Source organism: Scyliorhinus torazame, chromosome 3 (genome assembly GCF_047496885.1).
Source record: "Scyliorhinus torazame isolate Kashiwa2021f chromosome 3, sScyTor2.1, whole genome shotgun sequence".
Taxonomy (NCBI): Eukaryota; Metazoa; Chordata; class Chondrichthyes; order Carcharhiniformes; family Scyliorhinidae; genus Scyliorhinus; species Scyliorhinus torazame.
This window is the reverse complement of record NC_092709.1, coordinates 137,297,719-137,322,192: the sequence shown is the minus strand read 5'-3', so window position 1 is coordinate 137,322,192 and position 24,474 is coordinate 137,297,719. Positions and strand designations below refer to the sequence as shown.

Here is a 24,474-nt window from a genome sequence, read left to right as displayed (position 1 = left end):
GGTGTACAAGGTGATGAGAGGCATGGATAGAGTGGATAGCCAGAGACTTTTCCCCAGGGTGGAAATGGCTGTCACGAGGGGACATAATTTTAAGGTGATTGGAGGAAGGTATAGGGGAGATGTCAGAGGTAGGTTCTTTATACAGAGAGTGATGGGCGGGCGGAATGCACTGCCAGCAGAGGTGGTGGAGTCAGAGTCATTAGGGACATTTAAGCAACTCTTGGACAGGCACATGGACAGCAGTAAATTGAAGGGGTGTAGGTTAGGTTGAACTTAGATTAGGATAACTGGTCGGCACAACATTGTGGGCCGAAGGACCTGTACTGTGCTGTACTGTTCTATGTTCAACCAAGAGCTAATGTAGGTCAACAACACATGAGTGATGGGTGACAGCATTTGGTGCAAGTCCAGGCACAGGCCAGAGAGTTTGGATGCCAAAATTGAATTCCATTCAGTACGTGATCTAATTTTCAAGAATTTCAACCAGAGAACCACAGAGGTCTACACTACAGATAGAAGCTATACAGCTGTATTTTGGATGAGATGCTTAAATGAGCCCCCATCTGTAATGTATGCTTTGTTGGGGCAGTGGCCCTTTAAGAGGTGAGTCACATGAGCAGTGATGTCATCATCAGTCAGGTGCACAGACTTTTGCCTCATTCTTGTATTTAAGCCTTTAAGAGTGCACAGCATAAAATAATAGAACCTATCTGTTGAGTTATAGCACTCCGCAAGTTGCATGTTCTTTGATTCCAACTGCGGCCTGATAAATGGTCCAGTACAGAACACCCGTCTGCCTTCTCAGGTGAATATTAAAGATCCCATGAAACTATTTCAAAGAAAAAGGAAAGGAGGAGTTACCCCCAGAGGTCTGGCCTATGTTTATCACTCAATCGGCTCAAAAAACAAATTGGTCATTATTGTTTTGCCATTTGGGGGAGCTTATTGGATGCAAATTGGCTGTGTTTTCTACATTGCAACAGTTACACCTCAAGTTAGACAGCGAGGCAAGCTAGAAGGATACTCTGCTCAGGCTTTGATTGGGAAATGGGAGTGGTGAGGCACCCTCTTTCCAGATTGGGCATTCCCTCTCCATGTGGATCCCTACAGGGATGGTGCAGGCGGGAGGGATTCAGATTTCTGGATAACTGGGGCTCTTTCTGGGGAAGGTGGGACCTCTACAGACAGGATGGTCTACATCTGAACCTGAGGGGCACAAATATCCTGGGGGGGAGATTTGTTAGTGCTCTTTGGGGGGGTTTAAACTAATGCAGCAGGGGCATGGGAACCTGGATTGTAGTTTTAGGGTAAGGGAGAATGAGAGTAGAGAGGTCAGGAGCACAGATTTGACGTCGCAGGAGGGGGCCAGTGTTCAGGTAGGTGGTTTGAAGTGTGTCTACTTCAATGCCAGGAGTATACGAAACAAGGTAGGGGAACTGGCAGCATGGGTTGGTACCTGGGACTTCGATGTTGTGGCCATTTCGGAGACATGGATAGAGCAGGGACAGGAATGGATGTTGCAGGTTCCGGGGTTTAGGTGTTTTAGTAAGCTCAGAGAAGGAGGCAAAAGAGGGGGAGGTGTGGCGCTGCTAGTCAAGAGCAGTATTATGGTGGCGGAGAGGATGCTAGATGGGGACTCTTCTTCCGAGGTAGTATGGGCTGAAGTTAGAAGCAGGAAAGGAGAGGTCACCCTGTTGGGAGTTTTTTATAGGCCTCCTAATAGTTCTAGGGATGTAGAGGAAAGGATGGCGAAGATGATTCCGGATAAGAGCGAAAGTAACAGGGTAGTTATTATGGGAGACTTTAACTTTCCAAATATTGACTGGAAAAGATATAGTTCGAGTACAATAGATGGGTCGTTTTTTTGTACAGTGTGTGCAGGAGGGTTTCCTGAAACAATATATTGACAGGCCAACAAGAGGCGAGGCCACGTTGGATTTGGTTTTGGGTAATGAACCAGGCCGGGTGTTGGATTTGGAGGTAGGAGAGCACTTTGGGGACAGTGACCACAATTCGGTGACGTTTACGTTAATGATGGAAAGGGATAAGTATACACCGCAGGGCAAGAGTTATAGCTGGGGGAAGGGCAATTATGATGCCATTAGATGTGACTTGGGGGGGATAAGGTGGAGAAGTAGGCTGCAAGTGTTGGGCACACTGAATAAGTGGGGCTTGTTCAAGGATCAGCTACTGCGTGTTCTTGATAAGTATGTACCGGTCAGGCAGGGAGGAAGGCGTCGAGCGAGGGAACCGTGGTTTACCAAGGAAGTGGAATCTCTTGTTAAGAGGAAGAAGGAGGCCTATGTGAAGATGAGGTGTGAAGTTTCAGTTGGGGCGATGGATAGTTACAAGGTAGCGAGGAAGGATCTAAAGAGAGAGCTAAGACGAGCAAGGAGGGGACATGAGAAGTATTTGGCAGGAAGGATCAAGGAAAACCCAAAAGCTTTCTATAGGTATGTCAGGAATAAGCGAATGACTAGGGAAAGAGTAGGACCAGTCAAGGACAGGGATGGGAAATTGTGTGTGGAGTCTGAAGAGATAGGCGAGATACTAAATGAATATTTTTCGTCAGTATTCACTCAGGAAAAAGATAATGTTGTGGAGGAGAATGCTGAGCCCCAGGCTAATAGAATAGATGGCATTGAGGTACGTAGGGAAGAGGTGTTGGCAATTCTGGACAGGCTGAAAATAGATAAGTCCCCGGGACCTGATGGGATTTATCCTAGGATTCTCTGGGAGGCCAGGGAAGAGATTGCTGGACCTTTGGCTTTGATTTTTATGTCATCATTGGCTACAGGAATAGTGCCAGAGGGCAGCACGGTAGCATGGTGGTTAGCACAATTGCTTCACAGCTCCAGGGTCCCAGGTTCGATTCCGGCTTGGGTCACTGTCTGTGCGGAGTTTGCACGTTCTCCCCGTGTGTGCGTGGGTTTCCACCGGGTTCTCCGGTTTCCTCCCACAGTCCAAAGATGTGCGGGTTAGGTGGATTGGCCATGCTAAATTGCCCATAGTGTCCAAAATTGCCCGTAGGGTGGGGTTACTGGGTTATGGGGATTAGGTGGGGTTACTGGGTTATGGGGATAGGGTGGAGGTTTGGACCTTCGGTAGGGTGCTCTTTCCAAGAGCCGGTGCAGACACGATGGGCCGAATGGCCTCCTTCTGCACTGTAAATTCTATGTCTATGTCTATGACTGGAGGACAGCAAATGTGGTCCCTTTGTTCAAAAAGGGGAGCAGAGACAACCCCGGCAACTATAGACCGGTGAGCCTCACGTCTGTAGTGGGTAAAGTCTTGGAGGGGATTATAAGAAACAAGATTTATAATCATCTAGATAGGAATAATATGATCAGGGATAGTCAGCATGGCTTTGTGAAGGGTAGGTCATGCCTCACAAACCTTACTGAGTTCTTTGAGAAGGTGACTGAACAGGTAGATGAGGGTAGAGCAGTTGATGTGGTGTATATGGATTTCAGCAAAGCGTTTGATAAGGTTCCCCACGGTAGGCTATTGCAGAAAATATGGAGGCTGGGGATTGAGGGTGATTTAGAGATGTGGATCAGAAATTGGCTAGCTGAAAGAAGACAGAGGGTGGTGGTTGATGGGAAATGTTCAGAATGGAGTTCAGTCACAAGTGGAGTACCACAAGGATCTGTTCTGGGGCCGTTGCTGTTTGTCATTTTTATCAATGACCTAGAGGAAGGCGCAGAAGGGTGGGTGAGTAAGTTTGCAGACGATACTAAAGTCGGTGGTGTTGTCGATAGTGTGGAAGGATGTAGCAGGTTACAGAGGGATATAGATAAGCTGCAGAGCTGGGCTGAGAGGTGGCAAATGGAGTTTAATGTAGAGAAGTGTGAGGTGATTCACTTTGGAAGGAATAACAGGAATGTGGAATATTTGGCTAATGGTAAAGTTCTTGAAAGTGTGGATGAGCAGAGGGATCTAGGTGTCCATGTACATCGATCCCTGAAAGTTGCCACCCAGGTTGATAGGGTTGTGAAGAAGGCCTATGGAGTGTTGGCCTTTATTGGTAGAGGGATTGAGTTCCGGAGTCGGGAGGTCATGTTGCAGCTGTACAGAACTCTGGTACGGCCGCATTTGGAGTATTGCGTACAGTTCTGGTCACCGCATTATAGGAAGGACGTGGAGGCTTTGGAGCGGGTGCAGAGGAGATTTACCAGGATGTTGCCTGGTATGGAGGGAAAATCTTATGAGGAAAGGCTGATGGACTTGAGGTTGTTTTCGTTGGAGAGAAGAAGGTTAAGAGGAGACTTAATAGAGGCATACAAAATGATCAGGGGGTTGGATAGGGTGGACCGTGAGAGCCTTCTCCCGCAGATGGAAATGGCTGGCACGAGGGGACATAACTTTAAACTGAGGGGTAATAGATATAGGACAGAGGTCAGAGGTAGGTTCTTTACGCAAAGAGTAGTGAGGCCGTGGAATGCCCTACAGTAGTGAACTCGCCAACATTGAGGGCATTTAAAAGTTTATTGGATAAACATGTGGATGATAATGGCATAGTGTAGGTTAGATGGCTTTTGTTTCGGTGCAACATCGTGGGCCGAAGGGCCTGTACTGCGCTGTATTGTTCTATGTTTTATGTTCTATGTGACTTTACCATTACATCCCTCACTCCTTGCTTTGCCATCCCATTCCTGCTGCAAGGACCCACACCTACCTGTCCTGTGGGCTGCAACACTTAGACTGATGGGACTGCTTCTCGTCCCAGCTGTGGCCATCACTCCCACTGGTATGACTGGGTCTAGAGTTGCCAGCCAGTCAGATTAGCTGGCAGCTCTCTGAAGTAGAACTTCCAAGCGTGGAGTGGAAATCCCACGTCCAGCCAATTAAATGGCTACAGGGCAGCTGGCCATGCTGCCTCCCCACCCATGGCAGGACGGAAACCCCACCATCTGAAAAATTCAACCCTACTAGTATATTAGCTGTAGCACAGCTGAAATACATGTTCATTGAAAAGATATATGACTGCTGAATCATTTGAAGCACACTTAATCCTGTTATTGCAACTTAAAATAAGAATGTGAGTAGATTTCCTGCCTGAAACCTGGGCAGAGTGATCCACAGTTTCTGCACAAAGCGAATACCATGGCACAAATGTTGGAAATGTTGTAAAGAGTGAGGACAATTGTGGCAGATGTAAGGAGGACATAGACTAGTGAAATGGGCTCACGTGGCAGGTGCAATTTAATGCAGGGAAGTGTGAAGTGATGCATTTTGGGAGGAAGAATGTGGAGAGGGAATTTAAATAAGCCGTTTATAAATTAAAATGTTAGAGGTTGCAGGAACAGATGCACAACAGAGGGGCTGGTTTAGCACAGTGGGCTAAACAGCTGGCATGTAATGCTGAACAATGCCAGCAGCACGGGTTCAATTCCCGTACCGGCCCTGTCCCCGAACAGGCGCCGGAATGTGGCGACTAGGGGCTTTTCACAGTAACTTCATTGAAGCCTAGTTGTGACAATAAGCGATTATTATTATTACATATGGGTTCATGATGAGCAAGTTGATAATCAAGTTTGAACAAAAAAAACTTATTTGGATCATTGGTTTTAAAAATAGCATGAATGAGCACAAAAGCAAAGAATTCATGTTAATACTTTGTAAATCACTGCTAAACTTTTATAAATTACTGATCAGGCCTCAACTAAAGTATTGTGTCCAATTCTGAGATTTACTAGAATGATAACAGGGTTTTCAGCTGAAACACAGATGCTAGGATTGTTCTTCAAGCAGAGAAGATTAAGGGGAAATTTAATAGAGGCATTCAGTATTATAAATGGGTTTTGATGGGGTAATAAGGAGAAGGGTATCTCATCAGTGGGTGCATTGGTAACCAAAGGACACCGACTAAAGGTAATAGGTAAAAATCAATGAGTTGTGATGATCTAGAATGCACTGCCTGAAAGGTGACTGATTCAGTAACAACTTTGAAAATGGAATTGCTTATGTACTTGAAAAGAAAACACGTGTAGGCTATGACAAAATAGGAGAGTGGGACTAATTGGACCACGGTTTCTCACCATTATTGGCACAATAAGTTAAATTGCTGTATAATTATATATTTTGTGTGGAGGCATTAAAACTACAGTTCAAAATCTTAACTGGTGGGTGAGTGATGCATCGAGACTTGCCTGAAGACAAAAAAATAAAATCATCAGTAGCATTATAGAGAACTTGTTTTGAATCCAGTCCAGACTCACAAGATGAAACCCATTTTTTTTTTTGTGAAAATTTTACAGAACACAAATTCCAGTTCTTCAGCATCTTCCAGAGACCTTGAGCAAAAACTACTCAAGAAATTAATTGAATACTGAGGTGCTCTAAGAATTGGCTGCCGTAGTTAGGATGATTCAGTGCTCAAAATCAGAATGCTTCATTCACCAGTATTAACATATTTTGAGATTTTTCAACTTGATCAGTATGTGATGGTGGGCATTGACTTTTCCACACTTCTGCTGGGGGTACAGTATTTAGTACCACACTTCATAAAAAGTTATTTCATTGTTGTTGGGTCTCCTGGCAATATTCATTATTTCCCATTCAAATAATATAATAATGACTTTTTAAATTAGAAAGGCTGTGATAACTTTGTCCTAAAAGTGGGAAGCTTAATCTGCCTTATTCTAACTGGAAGATTATAGTTAAGGAAATGTAAAATTACATTTTGGACAATTGTGGGATTTGTCTTCCATTTGTTGATGTGAAGACAAAATTGCTGAATAGGCAATAGGTTGACACTTAGCATTCAGTAAAGTACTTGCTACTCAAAAATACAAGTTGAGCATGAAAAGTAAGTGTAGGAAAGCAGAAAAGATGGAAGGTGAGAAAAGTGGGAACATTTGAAGGCAAAAACAGACCAATTGATCATGCACAAATTAAGATGATTTCTTTCAGCACCCGTAGGACAGTAGCACAAGCTGAGAATCACTGGGAGATGTCATTGGAAGACAAGACTAGAAGTAAATTTTGTAATGAAAACAGCAGAGGTTGTTGCTAACTTTCTCCTTGATTCAATTGCTCTGTTTTATTACCTTTGCTCTCGAGTCACCAGGTATCTTTATGATACCGCCACAAGGTTCAAGTCCGAGTAATGATCAATAACCCAATACACCGATTAGTAAGATTCAAATCAAAGCACATTTATTATACACAGTAATCGTTACTCATGCACAAATTCTACGTCTAAGCTACTTCTACAACTAACAGGCCTGTACTTAGCTTCGGACTGGCCCACCAGGTCAGGGGAACAAATGGCCTTTCGTTCGGGTTCTGAGTCTGCGGGATTCGAAGTTGGTACGGATTGGTAGCTAGGAGCGCCTATCTCGTAGCGAGCGTTGAATTAAGACTTACTTCTGTCGGGCGTCACTGCACCGGTCACGGTCAATGTTGGTTCGTGTTGCTGGGTATCCCGGGCAGGACGCAGAGGTGAAGAGAGAGCGATTTGAACTTGGGGCTTAACTCTTATAGTCCCCAGGGGGTTACCGCTTTTCGGGGCGGACCCTGTACCTGGTCCCAAGTGATTCGACTTAGTCCCAATCGCTTGGTTCGATTTTCTCTAATACTGGAGCGGTTCCCTGATCGATGGGCGGTCTTGAGGTGCTCGTTCACCTCCTTTGTGTTGGCTCCTTCTGGCGCCGAGGAGTCTGGTTTTGCTTTGTGTCTCCAAAATGTTACTTATTGTTCCCGGGGATTGCGCATCAGTATGCAGATGGCTGCTACTTTGTTATGCTGATGGTCGCTGGTATCGATGTTGTCTGGCCTTTGCAGAGGTAAATACACAGCAAACCTGCAGCTGCTGGTTTCTATCTTGTTGGCTGACTTTCCCATCAGCCTTTGCCAATTTAGGTGGCTACAAGGTAGACAACAGAACCAGAAGGAAGAAAGTAGCCAGGATTGGGGGGGAAAAATTGCTGAATCTTTACTGTACAGAAGGAGGCCATTCAGCCTACCGAGTCTGCACTGGCTCTCTGAAAGAACATTCTGCCTTATCCCTGTAACCTTATACATTCTTTCTTTTCAGATAACAATCCAATTCCCTTTTGAATACCTTAATTGAAGCTACCTCTACCAAGTAGTCCATTACAAACTCCAATTACCCTCTGGCCGAAAATTATTTTCCTCAAATTCCTTTTGCCAATTATTTTGAATCTATGCCCTCTAGTTCTTGATGCTCTCTCGAGCAGGAGTTTCTCACAAATTACTCTGTCCATACCCCTCAAAACCTTGATTAGCTCTACCAAATCTCCTCTCAGCCTTCTTTTCTCCAAGGAAAACAGACCTCTCCAATTTATCCTCATAGCTACAGTTCTTTATGCCTGGAACCCATCTTGTGAATCTGCTCTGTACTCTCTCCAATGCCTTCATATCCTTCAAGTATGCCACCCAGAGCTGGACACAATACTCCAAATGAGGTGTAAATATGACCTCCTTGCTCTTCTACTTAATGAGATGAATTGAAAATGAAAAGAAATGAAAATCGCTTATTGGCACAAGTAAGCTTCAAATGAAGTTACTGTGAAAAGCCCCTAGTCGCCACATTCCGGCGCCTGTTCGGGGAGGCTGGTAAGGGGATGTCCGTATTAATAAAGCTTAAGGGAACAAACAACCCAACATGAAACTAGAAGTAGCAGTCGGGAGTAGGAAGTACTACGACACATGTCGAGCCCAGGCCCAAGGAGAGAAATTATGGTCCCTGGTGCTTCTCCTGTTTCTGGGTTCATTATCTATCCCCAGCACCCCACCCCCCACATCTTTAGGTACCCAGAATTGGGAACCATAATCATAGTCGGGTTGAACTATTTTATATCGGTTTCACGAAACTTTTTGAAATATTGTACTATGTCAATTGTCTTCTAAAAACTATACTGTAATTTTTAAATACAGAGATATAATGCGGTAGAGAATCCTTTGAGTATGATCCAGGTACACACATTTAGAAATAACGAACGCGGCGCATTTTGCAACCTCCTTGTTCCTTTCACATGTAATTATTTTCTGAAGGAGGCATTGAAGATAGCCAATTGAAGGTAGCCAAATTGACTCTTGCAAGCTCAGACTTAGAAAGAGATGTATAGTTTCCTGAGAGGATGGATTTAAAGATCAATTACGTTCAATCTTTACAGGAAATACTTTCTTAAATGTGAAAAATATCAAATCAGATCTAGCATTCAAGACTCCTTGATCTTTCTTGGAGATCAGAGAAGAGCATGGTTGAAGCAATGCTAAGGATGCTTTGGATTGTTCTAACCATTATCTACAATTATATTTCTAATCCCAGGCACAACTGTCTGTGGCTATCAAAAAATAATTAGCCCAATGTTAATAAATTGGGTAGGGGGTGGGACAGAGAATGACACTGACCATGACCTGACATGAAAGAGCTTTGCAGTCAGGAAGTGTATTACATCAGGATTTCATAGAGGAGCTATTCATTTAATTTGTGAAATATTGTTGAATAGCTCTCTTCCATCTGATTCACCAGCAAGCCCAAGCCAGAAAAGAGAGGTGTTGTAGGTTGGAGGCCTCATTGGCAACAGAATGAGCATTCAGAACAGCTGCTCCCAGTCTGGCAAAAAGTATTCTGCTGTAGCTGATGTGCTGACTTGTTAATGGAGACTGAGAGATGCATTTGAATTTTGGGTGAAACTTAAGCAAATTATGTAAAGATATTGGCCCAATGATGCACTGTGGAATCCCTCTAGGAAGTTCCCATATAAGGGTTTACCCGACAATAGTCCAGAAGTGCTAACTTTCCCTGGACAAGGGCTGGGAACCATCTGACAGAAATGATTTTAATAGCTAAACTTAGAATGGTGCTGCTGGTTTTACCCTGATAGTTACACTGAAAGAGTTAGAAGGAGAAAAAATCACTTCTAACTCCAGAGTAACTGTTTGAACACCCAAACCCAGCCTCACACAGGGAGTCCCACACACCTGCCACCTCCCAGCGGATCCCCCACACTACCCTGACCCGATCCCACTCCAGTCCGACTCTCCCACACCCCTCCCAACCTCCCGGTGCGATCTAATTCCTGCCCCCTCCTCCAGTTCGAACCCCACCCCTTCCTCCCAGTCTCTCGCCTTCCCCCTCCTTCCCAGTCTATTTATATAGCTGCTCCAGTTCTTCCTGATCAATGGTCAACCCCCCCCCCCCCCCGAATGCTGCTTTTAGGGGGAGGGGTGGTGATATTCAGTGTTGCTGATGCCGTTGAATGCCAAAGGGAGATGATTAGATTCCCTCATGTTGGAGATAGTGATTGTCCAGAACATGGGTGTTGCTTGCCACTTAAGTCCAAGCTTTAATGTTTTTCAGACCTTCTTGGATGCGGGCATGGACTGATCCCTTGTCAGAGAAGTTGCAAATGGGGCTGGTCACTGCAATTATCAGTGAGCTTCCCACTTTTGATTGTATAGTTGGGGTAGGGAGGGGCTGGGGGGAGGAAGTCTAATCGCTATTCCAAAGATGTTCTGGGCTTGATGATCTTCCTTTGTGCTCGGTATAACTCCAGCCAGTGGAGCAGTGGGTGGTACCCCCATTCCCAGATTTCAGGGGCTGGATTCTCTGCCGGTGGGATGCTCTGTTTTGCCGGCAGCCCGGGGATTTCCCGATGGCATGGGGCTGCCTCGCAATGGGAAACCCCATTAACCAGCCGGCGTAACGGAGCATCCCGCCGGCGGGTTGAAATAGAAATGTGGCACAGCGGGGCGGAGAATCCAGCCCAAGGTATTTTTATTTGAGCACAGCTTTTAAGGGAAATTTTCAAGAAAACTTCTTTAGCAATCCTGTGTGCCTCACCTTTTGCCAGGATTATATCAACCTTAAAAGTGAACTATATCACTGCTGCTCTGGTGTCGCAGTTCTTCTTCACATGCCAGCCCTCTTGAGGCTTCTGGGTGAAATTGCCACATCACGTGCAGTTTTGTACTGTTGATTATTGCCAACTAGAGCTGTCCAAAGTAATTTTATGATGAGGCTCTTGCATACAGTGGAACCTAGTTCTGATATATAGTTGTTGATCTGAAACATTAACTGTGATTCTTTGCACAGACGTTGCCTGCCTTGTTGAGTATTTGCGGCATTTTCAGTTTTTATTTCAGATTTCAGAATTCAAAGTCTTTTGCTTGTTCATCTTTACCTAGATTCTGCCATATTTTGTACATAAATTGTTTACTATTGCATGATCTGTAAATATTCTAACTCCTGTGATGATAGGAACTATTATTAAAATGACATGGCTTGATATTTATAGATTCTGTGTTCTTATTTCTACATTTATTTGACTTTTATGGTATTGCTTTTCAATGGTTAATGGAACGCTATTGTATGTTTACGTACTGTTGAAAATCCTGGAAAACTGTATGGAAATGTAATGTGGTTGCTTTGTTTCTTCCTTCGATAGCCCATGAAAAGAAATATATTAGTCGAGGAGAAGCAACCATAGCTCCTGTAACACAGTCAAAACTGTCACGTGTGAGCAGTGGGTTCGGCCTGTCAAAGTTGACTGGATCCAGGCGAAATAGAAAAGAAAGTGGAATCTGTAAAAATAACCTTACATCACAGGTAGACTTAATTCCTTTAACTTCATGTTAGTCTGTACTCGTACGTCTATCATTGAGATAATGGCTGTAATCTGTTGCCAATTTTTGGTACAATTTGGCGAACTGAGAAAGCCAGAAGAATAACAAAGAAAATAAAAACACAACCTCTGTCCAATAGTATCCAACTTCCACTTAATATCGGCAGGAATAATGCTCAAAGGAAAAAGAGGAAACTTTCAAAGAATCTTGCCTGGCAATCCTGTAGCCTCAAGCTATTTTGTGTTTTAAAGGTTGAAATAAGTCGAACTCGGGCAGAATGAGACTTCAAAACATTCTATTTAAGCTTATGCAATCCTGAAGTGTGACGGTGTAAAGTAGATTTATTCCAGGGGATTGGTTCTGATTCAGGTGCATACCAATATTACCTGGCAGTGGCCTATAAAAGTCGTAATCTTGCCATGTTAACTTCATCCATTGTTACCCATTCAATTGATTTTTTTAAAGTACATTTACAAATGCTGAGATGCATTCACACAATGTGGCCTTCCAATATAACATGTTAACTTGATAGATTTAATATATCTACATTGTAAAATTATCATGATAATACTAGATGAAATAAGCGTAACTATTTGTGATTTACGATATAGCGTTTTTGTTTATTCTGGAAGGTGACTTGAATGCAAATGAAATGAAATGAAAATCGCTTATTGGCACAAGTAGGCTTCAATGAAGTTACTGTGAAAAACCCCTAGTCGCCACATTCCGGCACCTGTTCGGGGAGGCTGGTACAGGAATTGAACCATGCTGCTGGCCTGCCTTGGTCTGCTTTAAAAGCCAGCTCTTTAGCCCCGTGCTAAACCAGCCCCTCTGTGCTAAACCAGCCCGTATACAACGGTTGATATCCTGTTCCCCACGGGATGCACTGACAGGCTGAAGAATTAGGCTCAATGTTGTTCCCAGCCTCTAACTATGATCCCTGTGAGGCAGACATAGATACATAGAAGATAGGAGCAGGAGGAGGCCTTTTGACCCTTCAAGCCTGCTCCGCCATTCATCACGATCATGGCTGATCATCCAACTCAATAGCCTAATCTTACTTTCTCCCCATAGCCTTTGATCCCATTCTACCCAAGTGCTATATATAGCCGCCTCATGAATATATTCAAAGTTATAGCATCAACTACTACCTGTAGTAATGAATTCCACAGGCTCAGCATTCTTTGTGTGAAGAAATGTCTCCTTATCTCTGTCTGAAATGGTTTACCTTGAATCCTCAGACTGTGACCCCTGGTTCTGGGACATCTTCCCTGGATCTACTCTGTCTGGTCCTATTAAAATTTTATAAATCTCCATGAGATCCTCCCTCATTCCTCTGAACTCAAGCGAGAACAATCCCAACCTAGTCAATCTCTCTTCATATGACAGTCCCGCCATCCCTGGAATCAGTCTGGCAAACCTTTGCTGCACTCCCTCGAGAGCAAGAACATCCTTCCTCAGAGAAGGAGACCAAAACTGCACATAATACTTCAGGTGTGGCCTCACCAAGGCCCTATATAATTACAGCAACACATCCCTGCTTCTATATTCAAAACCTCTCACAATGAAGGCCAACATACCATTAGCCTTCTTTATCGCCTGCTGCACCTGCATGCTTACCTTCAGCGACTGGTGCACAAGGACACCCAGGTCCCACTGCACGCTCCCCTCTCCCAATTTACAACCATTCAGGTAGTAATCTGTCTTCCTGTTTTTGCTTCCAAAGTGAATAACCTTACACTTATCCAAATTATACTGCATCCTCCATTGATTTGCCCACTCGCCCAACCTCTCCAGATAATGCTGTAGGATCCCTGCATCCTCGTCACAATTCACCCTCCCACCAAACTTGGTATCATCTGCAAAATTTGAGATGTTACATTTTGTTCCCTCATCCAAATCATTAATATATATTGTGAATAACGGGTCCCAGCATCGATCCCTGTGGTACCCCACTAGTTACTACCTGCCAATTTGAAAAGGACCCATTAATCCCTACTCTTTGTTTCCTCTCTGCCAACCAGTTTTCTATCCACCTCAATACATTTCCCCCAATCCCATGCGCTTTTACTTTGCACAATAATCTCTTATGCGGGACTTTGTCAAATGCCTTCTGAAAGTCTAAATATACCATATCGACTGGCTTCCCTTTGTCAACTGTACTGGTTACACCTTCAAAGAATTCCAACAGACTTGTCAAGCATGATTTTCCCTTCATAAATCAGACACTACTTTTAGGAGCATTTTATTTCTGTAGCCTTATAACATTTTGGCACTTGTTCCATAATCATTGTTATTGATTTGTTTTTCTTCCCTGAAGGAAATCTCCCAGTGGATGTTCACTCATATTGCTGTTGTGCGGGATTTAGTGGATATGCAATATAAAGAATATCAGGAGGTAAAAATGCTATATATTTTTGAAAAGCTAGATTCTTAATTTTTAATCTGATGATCTAAGGGGTTACAATCTGATGCCGTTCACGATCTAGGTATTCAAACATTTAGTTATTTATCGTGCTTAATCTAAGAGATTATTCAAAACTTTGTATTTTTTATTCTTTCATGGGATGTGGGTCTCACTGCCAGGCCTGAATTTGTCACCCAACCTCAATTACCTTGAAGGCGGTGGTGAGTCGCCTTCTTTAACTGCTACAGTCCACGTGGTATAGGTACATCCGTAATGCTGTTAAGAAGGGAGAATCAGAATTTTAACCCAATGCCAATGAAGGAATGACGATATAGTCCTAGATAAGGATGATGTGTGGCTTGAGGGGAACATGCAGTTGGTGGTGTTCCCATCCATCTGCTAACCTTGTTCTTCTAAGTGACATAGGTCATGGGTTTGGGAGGTGCTGACGAAGGAGCTTTGGTGAGTTACTGCAGTGCATCTCGTATATGGTACACACTGCTGCCATTTTGTATTAGTAGTGAAGGCAGTGAATATTTAAAGTGGTGAATGGGGTGCCAATTAAGTTGGCTGCTTTGCCCTATGTGTTTTGTCAAGCTGCTGGAATGTTGTTGGAGCTGCATTCATCCAGGCAAGTGGCGCGTATTCCATCACACTCCTGAATTGTGCCTTGTAGATATGAATAAGCTTTCAGGTGTAGGGAGATAGATTACTTGCTGCAGAATTTCCAGCTACTGCCCTTCTCTTGAGATATTTATGCAGCTAGTTCAGTCTCTGCTCAATGCAAACTCCTAGGGCGTTGATAGTGTTGGTTCAGAATGTCATGGGGAGAGGGTTGGATTCTCTTTTGTTGGAGATAGTCATTGCTTGGCACTTGTGAGGTATGAATGTTACTTGTCGCTCATCACCCCAAGCCTGAATGTTGTCCATGTCTTACTGCATGTTGACGGGGACTGCTATAATGTCTGAAGAGTAGCGAAAGCTACTGAACACAATCTAATTATCAGTAAAATCCCCATTTTTGACCTTTTGATGGAGGGAAGGTCATTGATGAAGCAGCTGAAGATGGTTGGACCAAGAACACCACCCTCCAGAACTCCTGCAGCAATGTCCAGGGCAGGGATGATTGAACTGCAACAACCACAAGCATCTTCCCTTTGTGCTAGAAATGACTCCAATTGCTGAGGAATTGTCCCATTGACTTCAAATTTGTGAGCGCTCCTTGATTCGGCACTCAGTCAAATGCAGCTTTGCTGTCCAGAGCAGTCACTCTCTCACCTCCTGAGCTCTTTTTTTCTATGTTATCGGGTAGGTGTCAGTGTTGTAGATGTTTTATTGCAGATTCCATGATCACAGCACAGAGGTGCTGCTATGGTCTACATTCACACCAACAGATACTGACAGACAACTGTACTGAAACAGCTTGGCTTGGGAATTGCGCTAGTTCTGGAGCATACGTCTTCAGTACTATTGCTGGAATGTTCCCAGGACCCATGTGACTTCAGTCGTTTTGTGTAGAGTGAATTGAATTGGCTGAAGACTGGCATCTGTGATGCTGGGGATCGCAGGAGAAGGCCAGGATGTGCAGGACTCTTCCCCCCCCCCCCCCCCAATCAATGTGGATTGGGATGTTTGTGGAATAATCTCCTCCTATTGATTGTTTAATTGTCCACCACCATTCACTGTGGCTTCACAGCGCCAGGGTCCTAGGTTCGATCCCCACTGGGTCACAGTCTGTGCGGATGCTGCACGTTCTCCCCGTGTCTGCGTGGGTTTCCTCCGGGTGCTCCGGTTTCCTCCCATAGTCCAAAGACGTGCAGGTTAGGTGGATTGGCCATGATAAATTGCCCTTAGTGACCAAAATAGATTAGATGGGGTTATTGGGTTTCGGGGATAGGGTGGAAGTGAGGGCTCAAGTGGGTCGGTGCAGACTCGATGGGCCGAATGGCTGGGACTGGTTTAGCACAGTAGGCTAAACAGCTGGCTTGTAATGCAGAACAAGACCCGTACCTGCCTCTCTGAACAGGCGTTGGAATGTGGCGACTAGGGGCTTTTCACAGTAACTTCATTGAAGCCTACTTGTGACAATAAGCGATTCTTATTATTATTATTCTGCACTGTATGTTCTATGTCTGTTTTCCATCACTTTGTGCCTGCTGCATTTTCAGTTTAGTTCCCTACCATTAGGAAAATAAAGGTAATTTTCAGAGATTTATATTTGTATTGGTAAACATGAGAAATAAGATATAGTTTTAAGTGGGTTTAATTTAATGTTTCTGTGTCTGGAAAGGTAAAACCTACAGTTAGATTCATGCTGGACAAAAGTGTGTGTGGGAGTTGGTTTCAATTCCACTGTGATGCTATTGTGCTTAAAGAGGGTTACGGCGTGAAGAATTAATAGAACTAGCAGGGGTTGCTTAGAAACTGGAGGCCCTTGTAAGGATTTTAAAAATGCTTTTACATTTTAGTTGAATTTGTTGGCAGTTGGAGACGGAACCTCAGGGGGTGAACACCTCTCAACACTGCCAGACAAAAGAACAGACAGGACGGGAGCTCAAAAAGGCAGCTACCTACAGTAAAGTTACAGTCTAGATAACCAGGGAATTGGGGTAGATAGAATGTTTAAAACAACTGGAGTTAAGTGAACAGAGACCAAGGTATTGTTCGGAAGAATTTAAGGAAGAGTAAACAAAGCATTCTGAGTTAAAGAGGCAATTACAGAACCAAATTGCAGAGGGAGGCCATTAGGCCCATCGATTCTGCACTGGCTCTGTGAATCAAGAGTTAAAGCAATTGTGAGCAGTTTATACAGTAGTCAAGACAGATACATCCTGAAGGGGTTGGTGTAAAATCTTGGTCTGGATTTTCTGCTGAAAGTGGAGCTGAAGCTTGGTTTAAAAGTGTCATTTGGAAAACCTGATCTGGATTTGGAATAGAAACCGCTAAGGGAAAGCATAATTTTGAGAGAAGATTTTAAAGCATGTTTTTGAGAGGCGTGTTTGGAAATTCTCACTTGACAATCATCTGGGGGGGGGGGGATTCTGAGGAGACGTCCACAGACATGAACGTGGGTTCAGAATGGTTGAATGTATTCGACCACAGCCAATCTGTCTGCTTAAAGGGACTTTGTGTTGATGAGACCATTGTAGCCTAAGGTGTACTTTGTAATCCATGTTAACCTTAAAATCTATGCATAATTGTTTATCTAAGGGGGGAGTAAGAGGGACAATTTAGCTCACTAGGCTAGACAGCTGGTTTGTGATGTGGAGCGAGACTAGCAGCTTGGTTTCAATTCCCGTACTAGCTGAGGTTATTCATGGAGGCCCTGCCTTCTCAACCTTGCCCCTCACCTGAAGTGTGGTGACCAGTCAGCTCTCCCCCTCAAAGGGGAAAGCAGCCTATGGTCATCTGAGACTATGGTGACTTTACCTTTACGTAAGGGGGTATTATATAATAATCCAATCTTTCATATTAAAGTGAGGATCTTTTGAGCCAAGGCTCCATTCTGGGAGTTTACCGTCCAGTTATAACATCAACTAGGATCGTAACACTACATATGTTATACCTGTGGCAGTGCTTACCATAGAATTTACGGTGCAGAAGAAGGCCATTAGGCCCATCGATTCTGCGTTGGCTCTTGGAAAGAGCCCACGCTTCCACCCTAACCCAGTAACCCCACCGAACCTTTTTGGACACGAAGGGCAATTTATCAGGGCCAATCCACCTAACCTGCACATCTTTGGACTGTGGGAGGAAACCGGAGCACCCAGAGGAAATCCACACAGACACAGGGAGAACGTGCAGACTCCGCACAGACAGTGACCCAAGCCGGGAATCAAACCTGGGACCCTGGAGCTGTGCTACCGTGCTGCCCTATGTTTTGGTCGCAGAGAACATGGTAACAGAATACTTAGCTCTAGATTCTATTAAACAGAATTTATTTTGCCAGTAAGATCCTTGTGTGTCTGTGTATAGTGGGGGCAGGTGGGGGGGGGACGTTGGACAGTAGAGAAAAGACTGATTGCATTAACATCAATAACTGACAGCTGATCCAAGTACTTGTCTTTAATATTACTGGCATTACGCTTTAAATTTCCCTTTTCAATAAAGAGGGATATAGATCTGGGCTGAGTTAGCTAGCTTAGCTATGAAACAGGAGGAGCATTAATATTGACATGAGGGGAGGCAGTGGCGTAGTGGTATTGTCATTGGGATTAACCCAATCCGGAGACCCAGGGTAATATTCTGGGGACCCGGAGTTGAATCCCACTAGGGCAGATAGTGAAATTTGAATTCAATAAATCTGGAATTAAAAGCCAAATGATGACCATAAAATCATTGTCTATTGTCATAAAAACCCATTTTGTTCACTAATGTCCTTCAGGGAACGAATCTGCCATCTTTACCTGGTCTGGCCTACCTGTGACTCCAAATCTACAGCAATGTGGTTGACTCTTAAATGTCTTCTGAAATGGCCGAGCAAGTCACTCAGTTCAAGCCCCGTTAGGGTTAGGCATTAAATGCTGTCGCCCACTTCCTATGAATGAAGTTCTTTTTTAATTAGTACCGGTGGGTAAGAAATGAAAAATCTGCCAGGGCACCTCAATGATATCAAGTCACCTCTCAGTTGTTATGATAGTGAAAGCCTAGTCTATTTGAGAGCAATATCAACTACAATTTGAGGATGCTGGGAAGAATTTGGTTATGATGCCCTCCCCGCAATTGGATTATCTACCAACACTCTGTTAATATTGGCATTCAGATAAAGTTATTTGTGAGTGATACCAAAGGGTAATAATTAGCTGTAAAATCCTGCTACAACATTCAGATAACATTTTTGAGAGGAACAGTAGGAAGAAATCTGTAAGAAAAGGAAGTACAGAGTATTTTGTGTCATTGTGAGTTAGCAGTTTATTATACAATGAAAATACTAGCCAGTGACCTGATTAAAAATATTCATTGTATTGCATATTGGTGATAAGTGATTGAAACTTTTGACCTTTAAGCAACAATTAGGTCTTAGCAGCTGCATAAGCTTTTAATTTTCCCTTTGATTGAGTTAATAGAAATTGATAATGATCAATTCTTTCTTTAAGTTTGATAGCCATTTGCAGATCTCATGATTTTTATTTTGAATGGAGTTTATAGAATTGTGCTGCCGCACCCACATTACAGATGGGACTTTTTTTGAAAAATAATTACTATTGAGTTGAAATTTTATATCACTGTTTTATGTATTAATGTATCAATATGTTAAAATATGAATATGTATTGTTAGCACACCCGATTTATAGTAATTTTTCTCCCCCTCTTCGCTGTAGTTAACAATTAATTTTCTGTAAGAGGGAATGACTTTTGGTACTTGCAAGTGCGAGACTTCATACGTAGACAGGTCCCATCCTTCCCACGCCTCCCACCAAATGGGATCCAGGACAGAGTAGTGTCTAGGGGAGAGGTAGGAGAGGGGAAAGTCTCGGATATTTACCGGAACTTATGAAAGGGGAGGAGTCACAGACAGAGGACCTGAAGCTCAAGTGGGAGGAGGAACTCGGCGAGGAGGGGGTATGGGCGGAAGCCCTGAGTAGGGTAAATTCAACTGCAACATGTGCCAGGCTCGGCCTGATTCGGTTCAAGGTTCTCCACCGGGACCACATGATGGTGGCCTGGATGAGTAGATTTTTGGGGGTGGAGGACAGATGCGCTAGGTGTGCGGGAGGGCCAGCGAATCATGTCCGCATGTTCTGGGCATGCCCAAAACTTAGGAGATACTGGGAGGGATTTGTGAACGTCATGTCCCAGGTACTGAAAACTAGGGTGGTGATGAGTCCAGTGGTAGCAATCTTTGGGGTCTCGGAAGAACCGGGGATCCAGGAGGAGAGGGAGGCCGATGTCTTGGCCTTTGCTTCCCTGGTAGCCCGGCAACATATACTGCTGGCTTGGAGTGACTCAAAGCCCCCAAAGACCGAAGCATGGCTCTCGGACATGTCGAGCTTTTTAGGGCTGGAAAAAATTAAGTTTGCCTTGAGGATCTGTATTAGGGTTCGCCCGAAGGTGGCAACCATTCATCGACTTCTTCGCGGGGAATTAAATGTCAGCTGGGGGGGGGGGGGGGGGGGGGGGGGGTAGATTAGAGTAGAATAGGAGGGATAAATAGGCGGGTACTGGTTATGAGAGAGGAGTGGTCTTTTGCACTATGTTTCTGCTTTGTGTTGATATTTGCACATTACTGTACACCGTAACTGTTTACAATGCCAAAGATACCTCAATAAAATTGTTTATTAAAAAAAAACAATTAATTTTCTCATTTGCAGCGTCAGCAAAATGCCCTAAAGTACGTAACTGAAGAATGGGCTCAGATAGAGTATGAGTTGTTGCGAGAGAGAGGCTTGTGGGGGCCTCCAATTGGGTCACATCTTGATAAATGGGTGTTGGAAATGCCAGAGGGACCGTGCCGAATGAGAAAGAAGATGGTGCGAAATGACATGTTTTATATACATTATCCATATGTGCCAGACAGTGAGCAGGAGTCTACCAGTCTGCTGGTGAGTCTTGAAAGCTGGTGCTGAAACAGAACAAATATTTTTTGCATGGCTTCAAAAAATTATTTTAAAACGTCCTGTAAACCATAGCTGTCAAGTATCACTGAAATATATATTTTCTAGACAATGGAGTTGAACACTTTTTGACCAGTGACAATTGAGCATTAATTTACATGTTTTGTTTGTCAGTTTTGAAATGTAAGATATTGAGAAACTTTATGTAAGATTCAACTGAAGTGGTTTATTCTTCTGAGATTAACTTGCTCAATTATTTTAATGTGCCAAACACGAAGCCAGTCTCTCAGACAGTGGCCAGAATTCTCTGGCCATCAGGAATCTCTTTTCTCACTGGCAGCGCACCCCCACCCCTGGGTTTCCTGGTGGCATAGGGTGGCTTCAATGGGAAAACCCATTGACAAGCGGCAGGAAGAGAGAATCCCGCCACTGGTGAGCGGCGTGCTGCTGAGAAACATGCGGCCGGGGGATCGGAGAATCCGACCCAGTGGAAGTCTGGTCTATTCAAGAGCAACATCAACTGCAAATCTTAGAACACTTTCCAAATATAATTTTCATGAGTGGGATAATGAAGACCTTGCATAGGTTAAATCTTCAACTATGCATCTTCACATAAAGCATTATGTCAAATTAATTAAAATGCACAGCATTTCCCATTCTTGTGTATGTCAGTAACAATTCTAGTTTCCGAACAATATTATAAATCAAATTTTACTTATTGCTTTGTTAAAATATTAGAATTCAAGATATGGTGCCTACACCTGACTTTTTTCTCATTTCTTGAGGCGATATCACAGTTGATGATGTTTAACTGTCAGTTACTTTTTAAATCACAAGTAATTTTTAAGGTTGTATGTTTTATTTTACCAATGCTATGGTCAAGAGCAATGCATGCATATACAAATAATGTTTGGATCTGCTCTTTGGCTGTGGGTTCTAGTTATATGGTTAAGGCACTAGAGTGGAGGTCTGTGTTATATCTGTAAGGAATGGTTCTAATCTTCCATTTTGTTTCTGCACCCTATGATGGAAGCACTTTTCCAGTTCTGTGCATCTTGTAGCTCACATTGCAATTTAATACATAACACCAGGGTGTGTAATTGATTCTGATCATTGGTTTAGATCTGGCTAGCTAATCAATTCAATCAGATCTTCATGATCTTGGTAACAATTTTATGAAAATCTTATATTTTATTTACGTGAACAAGGTAAGCACAATTATTTAATGTTGCATCTTAAAACATTTTGGACCTGATTTTGTGGTCAGCAGCAAAGTGAAGTGTACTCCGCTGACTGGGTGTACAATTATGTTGTTACTTTTCTCTGAAGAAGAGTTATGCAGTCTCAAAACATTAACACTTTCTTTCTCCACGGATGGTGCCAGACCTGCTGAGTTTTTCCATTTTTTTTTAATGTTTTTGTTGCTGCCTTGTCAGCTGCATTGGGAATGTTGTACATTTTAAAAGAGGATGTTTTGATAAATTTAGACTGATTTAATTTGGTTTCATGCTGCCTAATTACTGGATTCTAAACTAGCCCTTTAAACTTTTTTAGTTTGATAGAGATATAACCATCAGGCAAAGACACAGACTCTAAATAAGCAAATAATACCAAAGTTAATTGAATAAAGGATAAATTAAAATGATACACTTATTAATTCACTAAAGAAGCAAAACAAAAAAAAGGTATGCTCATCATTAATACTCTGCAGACTTCCTTACTTCAAATGGATTGCCAATCCAGAAGAAGTGGAAAACAACCTCAACCCTTCTCACTGCCAGGAATTCTGCCTTGGAAAGAAATTGCACTATGTGGTATCCACTGGGAATTCTGCCTCTGTTCCTGGGCCCAGTGCTATATGACTTATTCTGGCGCCAACAGATATTCTACCTCTTTCCCTGAGAGAACATAGGAATTAGGATCGCGATAACCCAGTGAGTCTGCTTTCCCCATTCAATGAGATTGTGGCTGATTATGGTCTCAACTTCACTTTGCCATCTGTTCCTCCCTTACCCCTTCACGTGCCCCCTCTTTCCCCCACCCCCCCCTCCATATTGTATATTTCAATAAGATCACCTCTCATTCTTCTAACCTCCAAAACACAATATAGGGTCTCTTTACCTGGATTATACAAATAAGATGGTAACTGATATGGTGATATGCATCATTGTAAATACACAGGGGATTAATGTAGATACACTGGGACTGAGTAAACACTAGAGGGAGCACCAGAGACATCATGACATGCAGACATACAGCTAATGAACACATAGAATAGGACACGACCAATGGGCAGTCAAGACACCCAGAGGTGACACTACCACAAGGTGGCAACCCATATAAAAGAACAGGGCACACATGCTCTTTCTCTTTCCACAGGCGACACGGGCAGATCGGAAGCATCACACCCACAAATGGATTAGAGCAGACTGGTTAGTTAGACTGAGTTACTATAGCAAGATTAGCAGGAGAGTCGAACTCAAGTAGGAGAATTGTTAACTGTTCAATAAATGTGTTAAACCTATCTCCAAGTCTGAACCTTCCTTTGTCAGAGCATACATAAAGGAAGCAGTTTATGCTACATGAAGAAGCATAACACAACATGGTACCAGTGAGTGCTTGTTGAATCTCTATAGTTCAACTCAACAAATCCGTGACTACCAGCAACAGCACCCAGGCAAGATGTTCGAGATTCCTGTTCCGCAGCAGCTCAGGTACCATAGCAATCTCAGTGCTAACTAGCGTGTGTTCAGGCAGAGATTTGAGATCTACCTGGTAGCGTCCGACCTAGATGGCGTGGCGGATGCAGAGAAAATAAAGCTTCTGCTCACCATTGCGGGTGCAAGGGCAGCAGAAATCTTCAAGACCTGCAAGTACTCCAAAGGGAAAGACGAGAGAGACTTCCAGACAGTCCTAGAAAAGTTTCAACAATACTGATAGGAAAACACGAGAGAACGGTAAACGAGGCGCCAATACTCACCACGAGGCGAAGGTAGGCCTGCAAATGCAGAAAACGGCAGTTTTGATTGGCAGCCATCTTTAGAAAGGAGCCGCACATGCGCAGTTGCCCAGAAGACGAGAACCGGCAAAACAGTGTTTTGCGCATGCGCGAGATGCCGCGCATGCGCAAAGAGCGCAAAGTGAAGGAACAGCGATCTGCACATGCGCAATACATTCCTACACTCTACGTCACAAGCGTCATGACATTAGAGGCCCTGGACCACGCCCACTTAAAGGGGAAATGTCCAAAAAAAGGTGAAAAACAGTTTTAAAGCCGTAAAACACAATTCTTTCACCTGGAACGACAGCACAATGCCTGGACTTCGACCAGTAGCTGAAAGTAACCGCCGTAGAACCCTGCAACAGGCAGTTAGCACTGCCCCCCAAAATTATTTGGTCCTTGAAGACTACGACTCAGACGTTGATTTCTTCTTTGGACACCGCAAGCACAATGACAGCTCCAACACAAAAAGTGATGATATAGTCCTTGAAGATTACGACTCAGACGATGATTTCATCATTGGACGTGGCGACCTCAGTACCAAATCCGAACCGCAACGAGATGTGTTGTACAGTGAAGAATCCGACACAGACATGGACGAGTTCTTCGGATTTGAGGATCCTCAGCCCAGCACAGAAGACATCCAAACCCAGAAGTACAGGTTTCTGCTGCGGCTTGACACCAAGAGACAGAGAACGGTACAAACCCACAGAGAGCGGCCTGACGCCACACCAGTGGTCCACGCGCCACAAACAGTGCTCCACGCATCACAAAGAGTCCCCGACTCCGCACAGCAAGCGATGACAAGACTCCACAGCGAGACCACTGCACGTCTCCACACAGAGAACACAGAAAGACTCCACAGCAAGACCACTGCACAACTCCGTTGAGAGAGCACAGATGACTCCACAGCG

General features: G+C 43.7%; 1 protein-coding gene across 1 annotated transcript in view; it reads left to right on the top strand.

The window, feature by feature from the left end:
- The window catches only part of wdfy3 (WD repeat and FYVE domain containing 3), a 586,950-nt gene that overhangs the window by 460,306 nt on the left and 102,170 nt on the right, over positions 1–24,474 (top strand). The window contains 3 exon segments of the mRNA XM_072496251.1: positions 11,421–11,581; positions 13,919–13,996; positions 20,317–20,547. Coding sequence (XP_072352352.1) covers positions 11,421–11,581; positions 13,919–13,996; positions 20,317–20,547 — 470 coding nt within the window.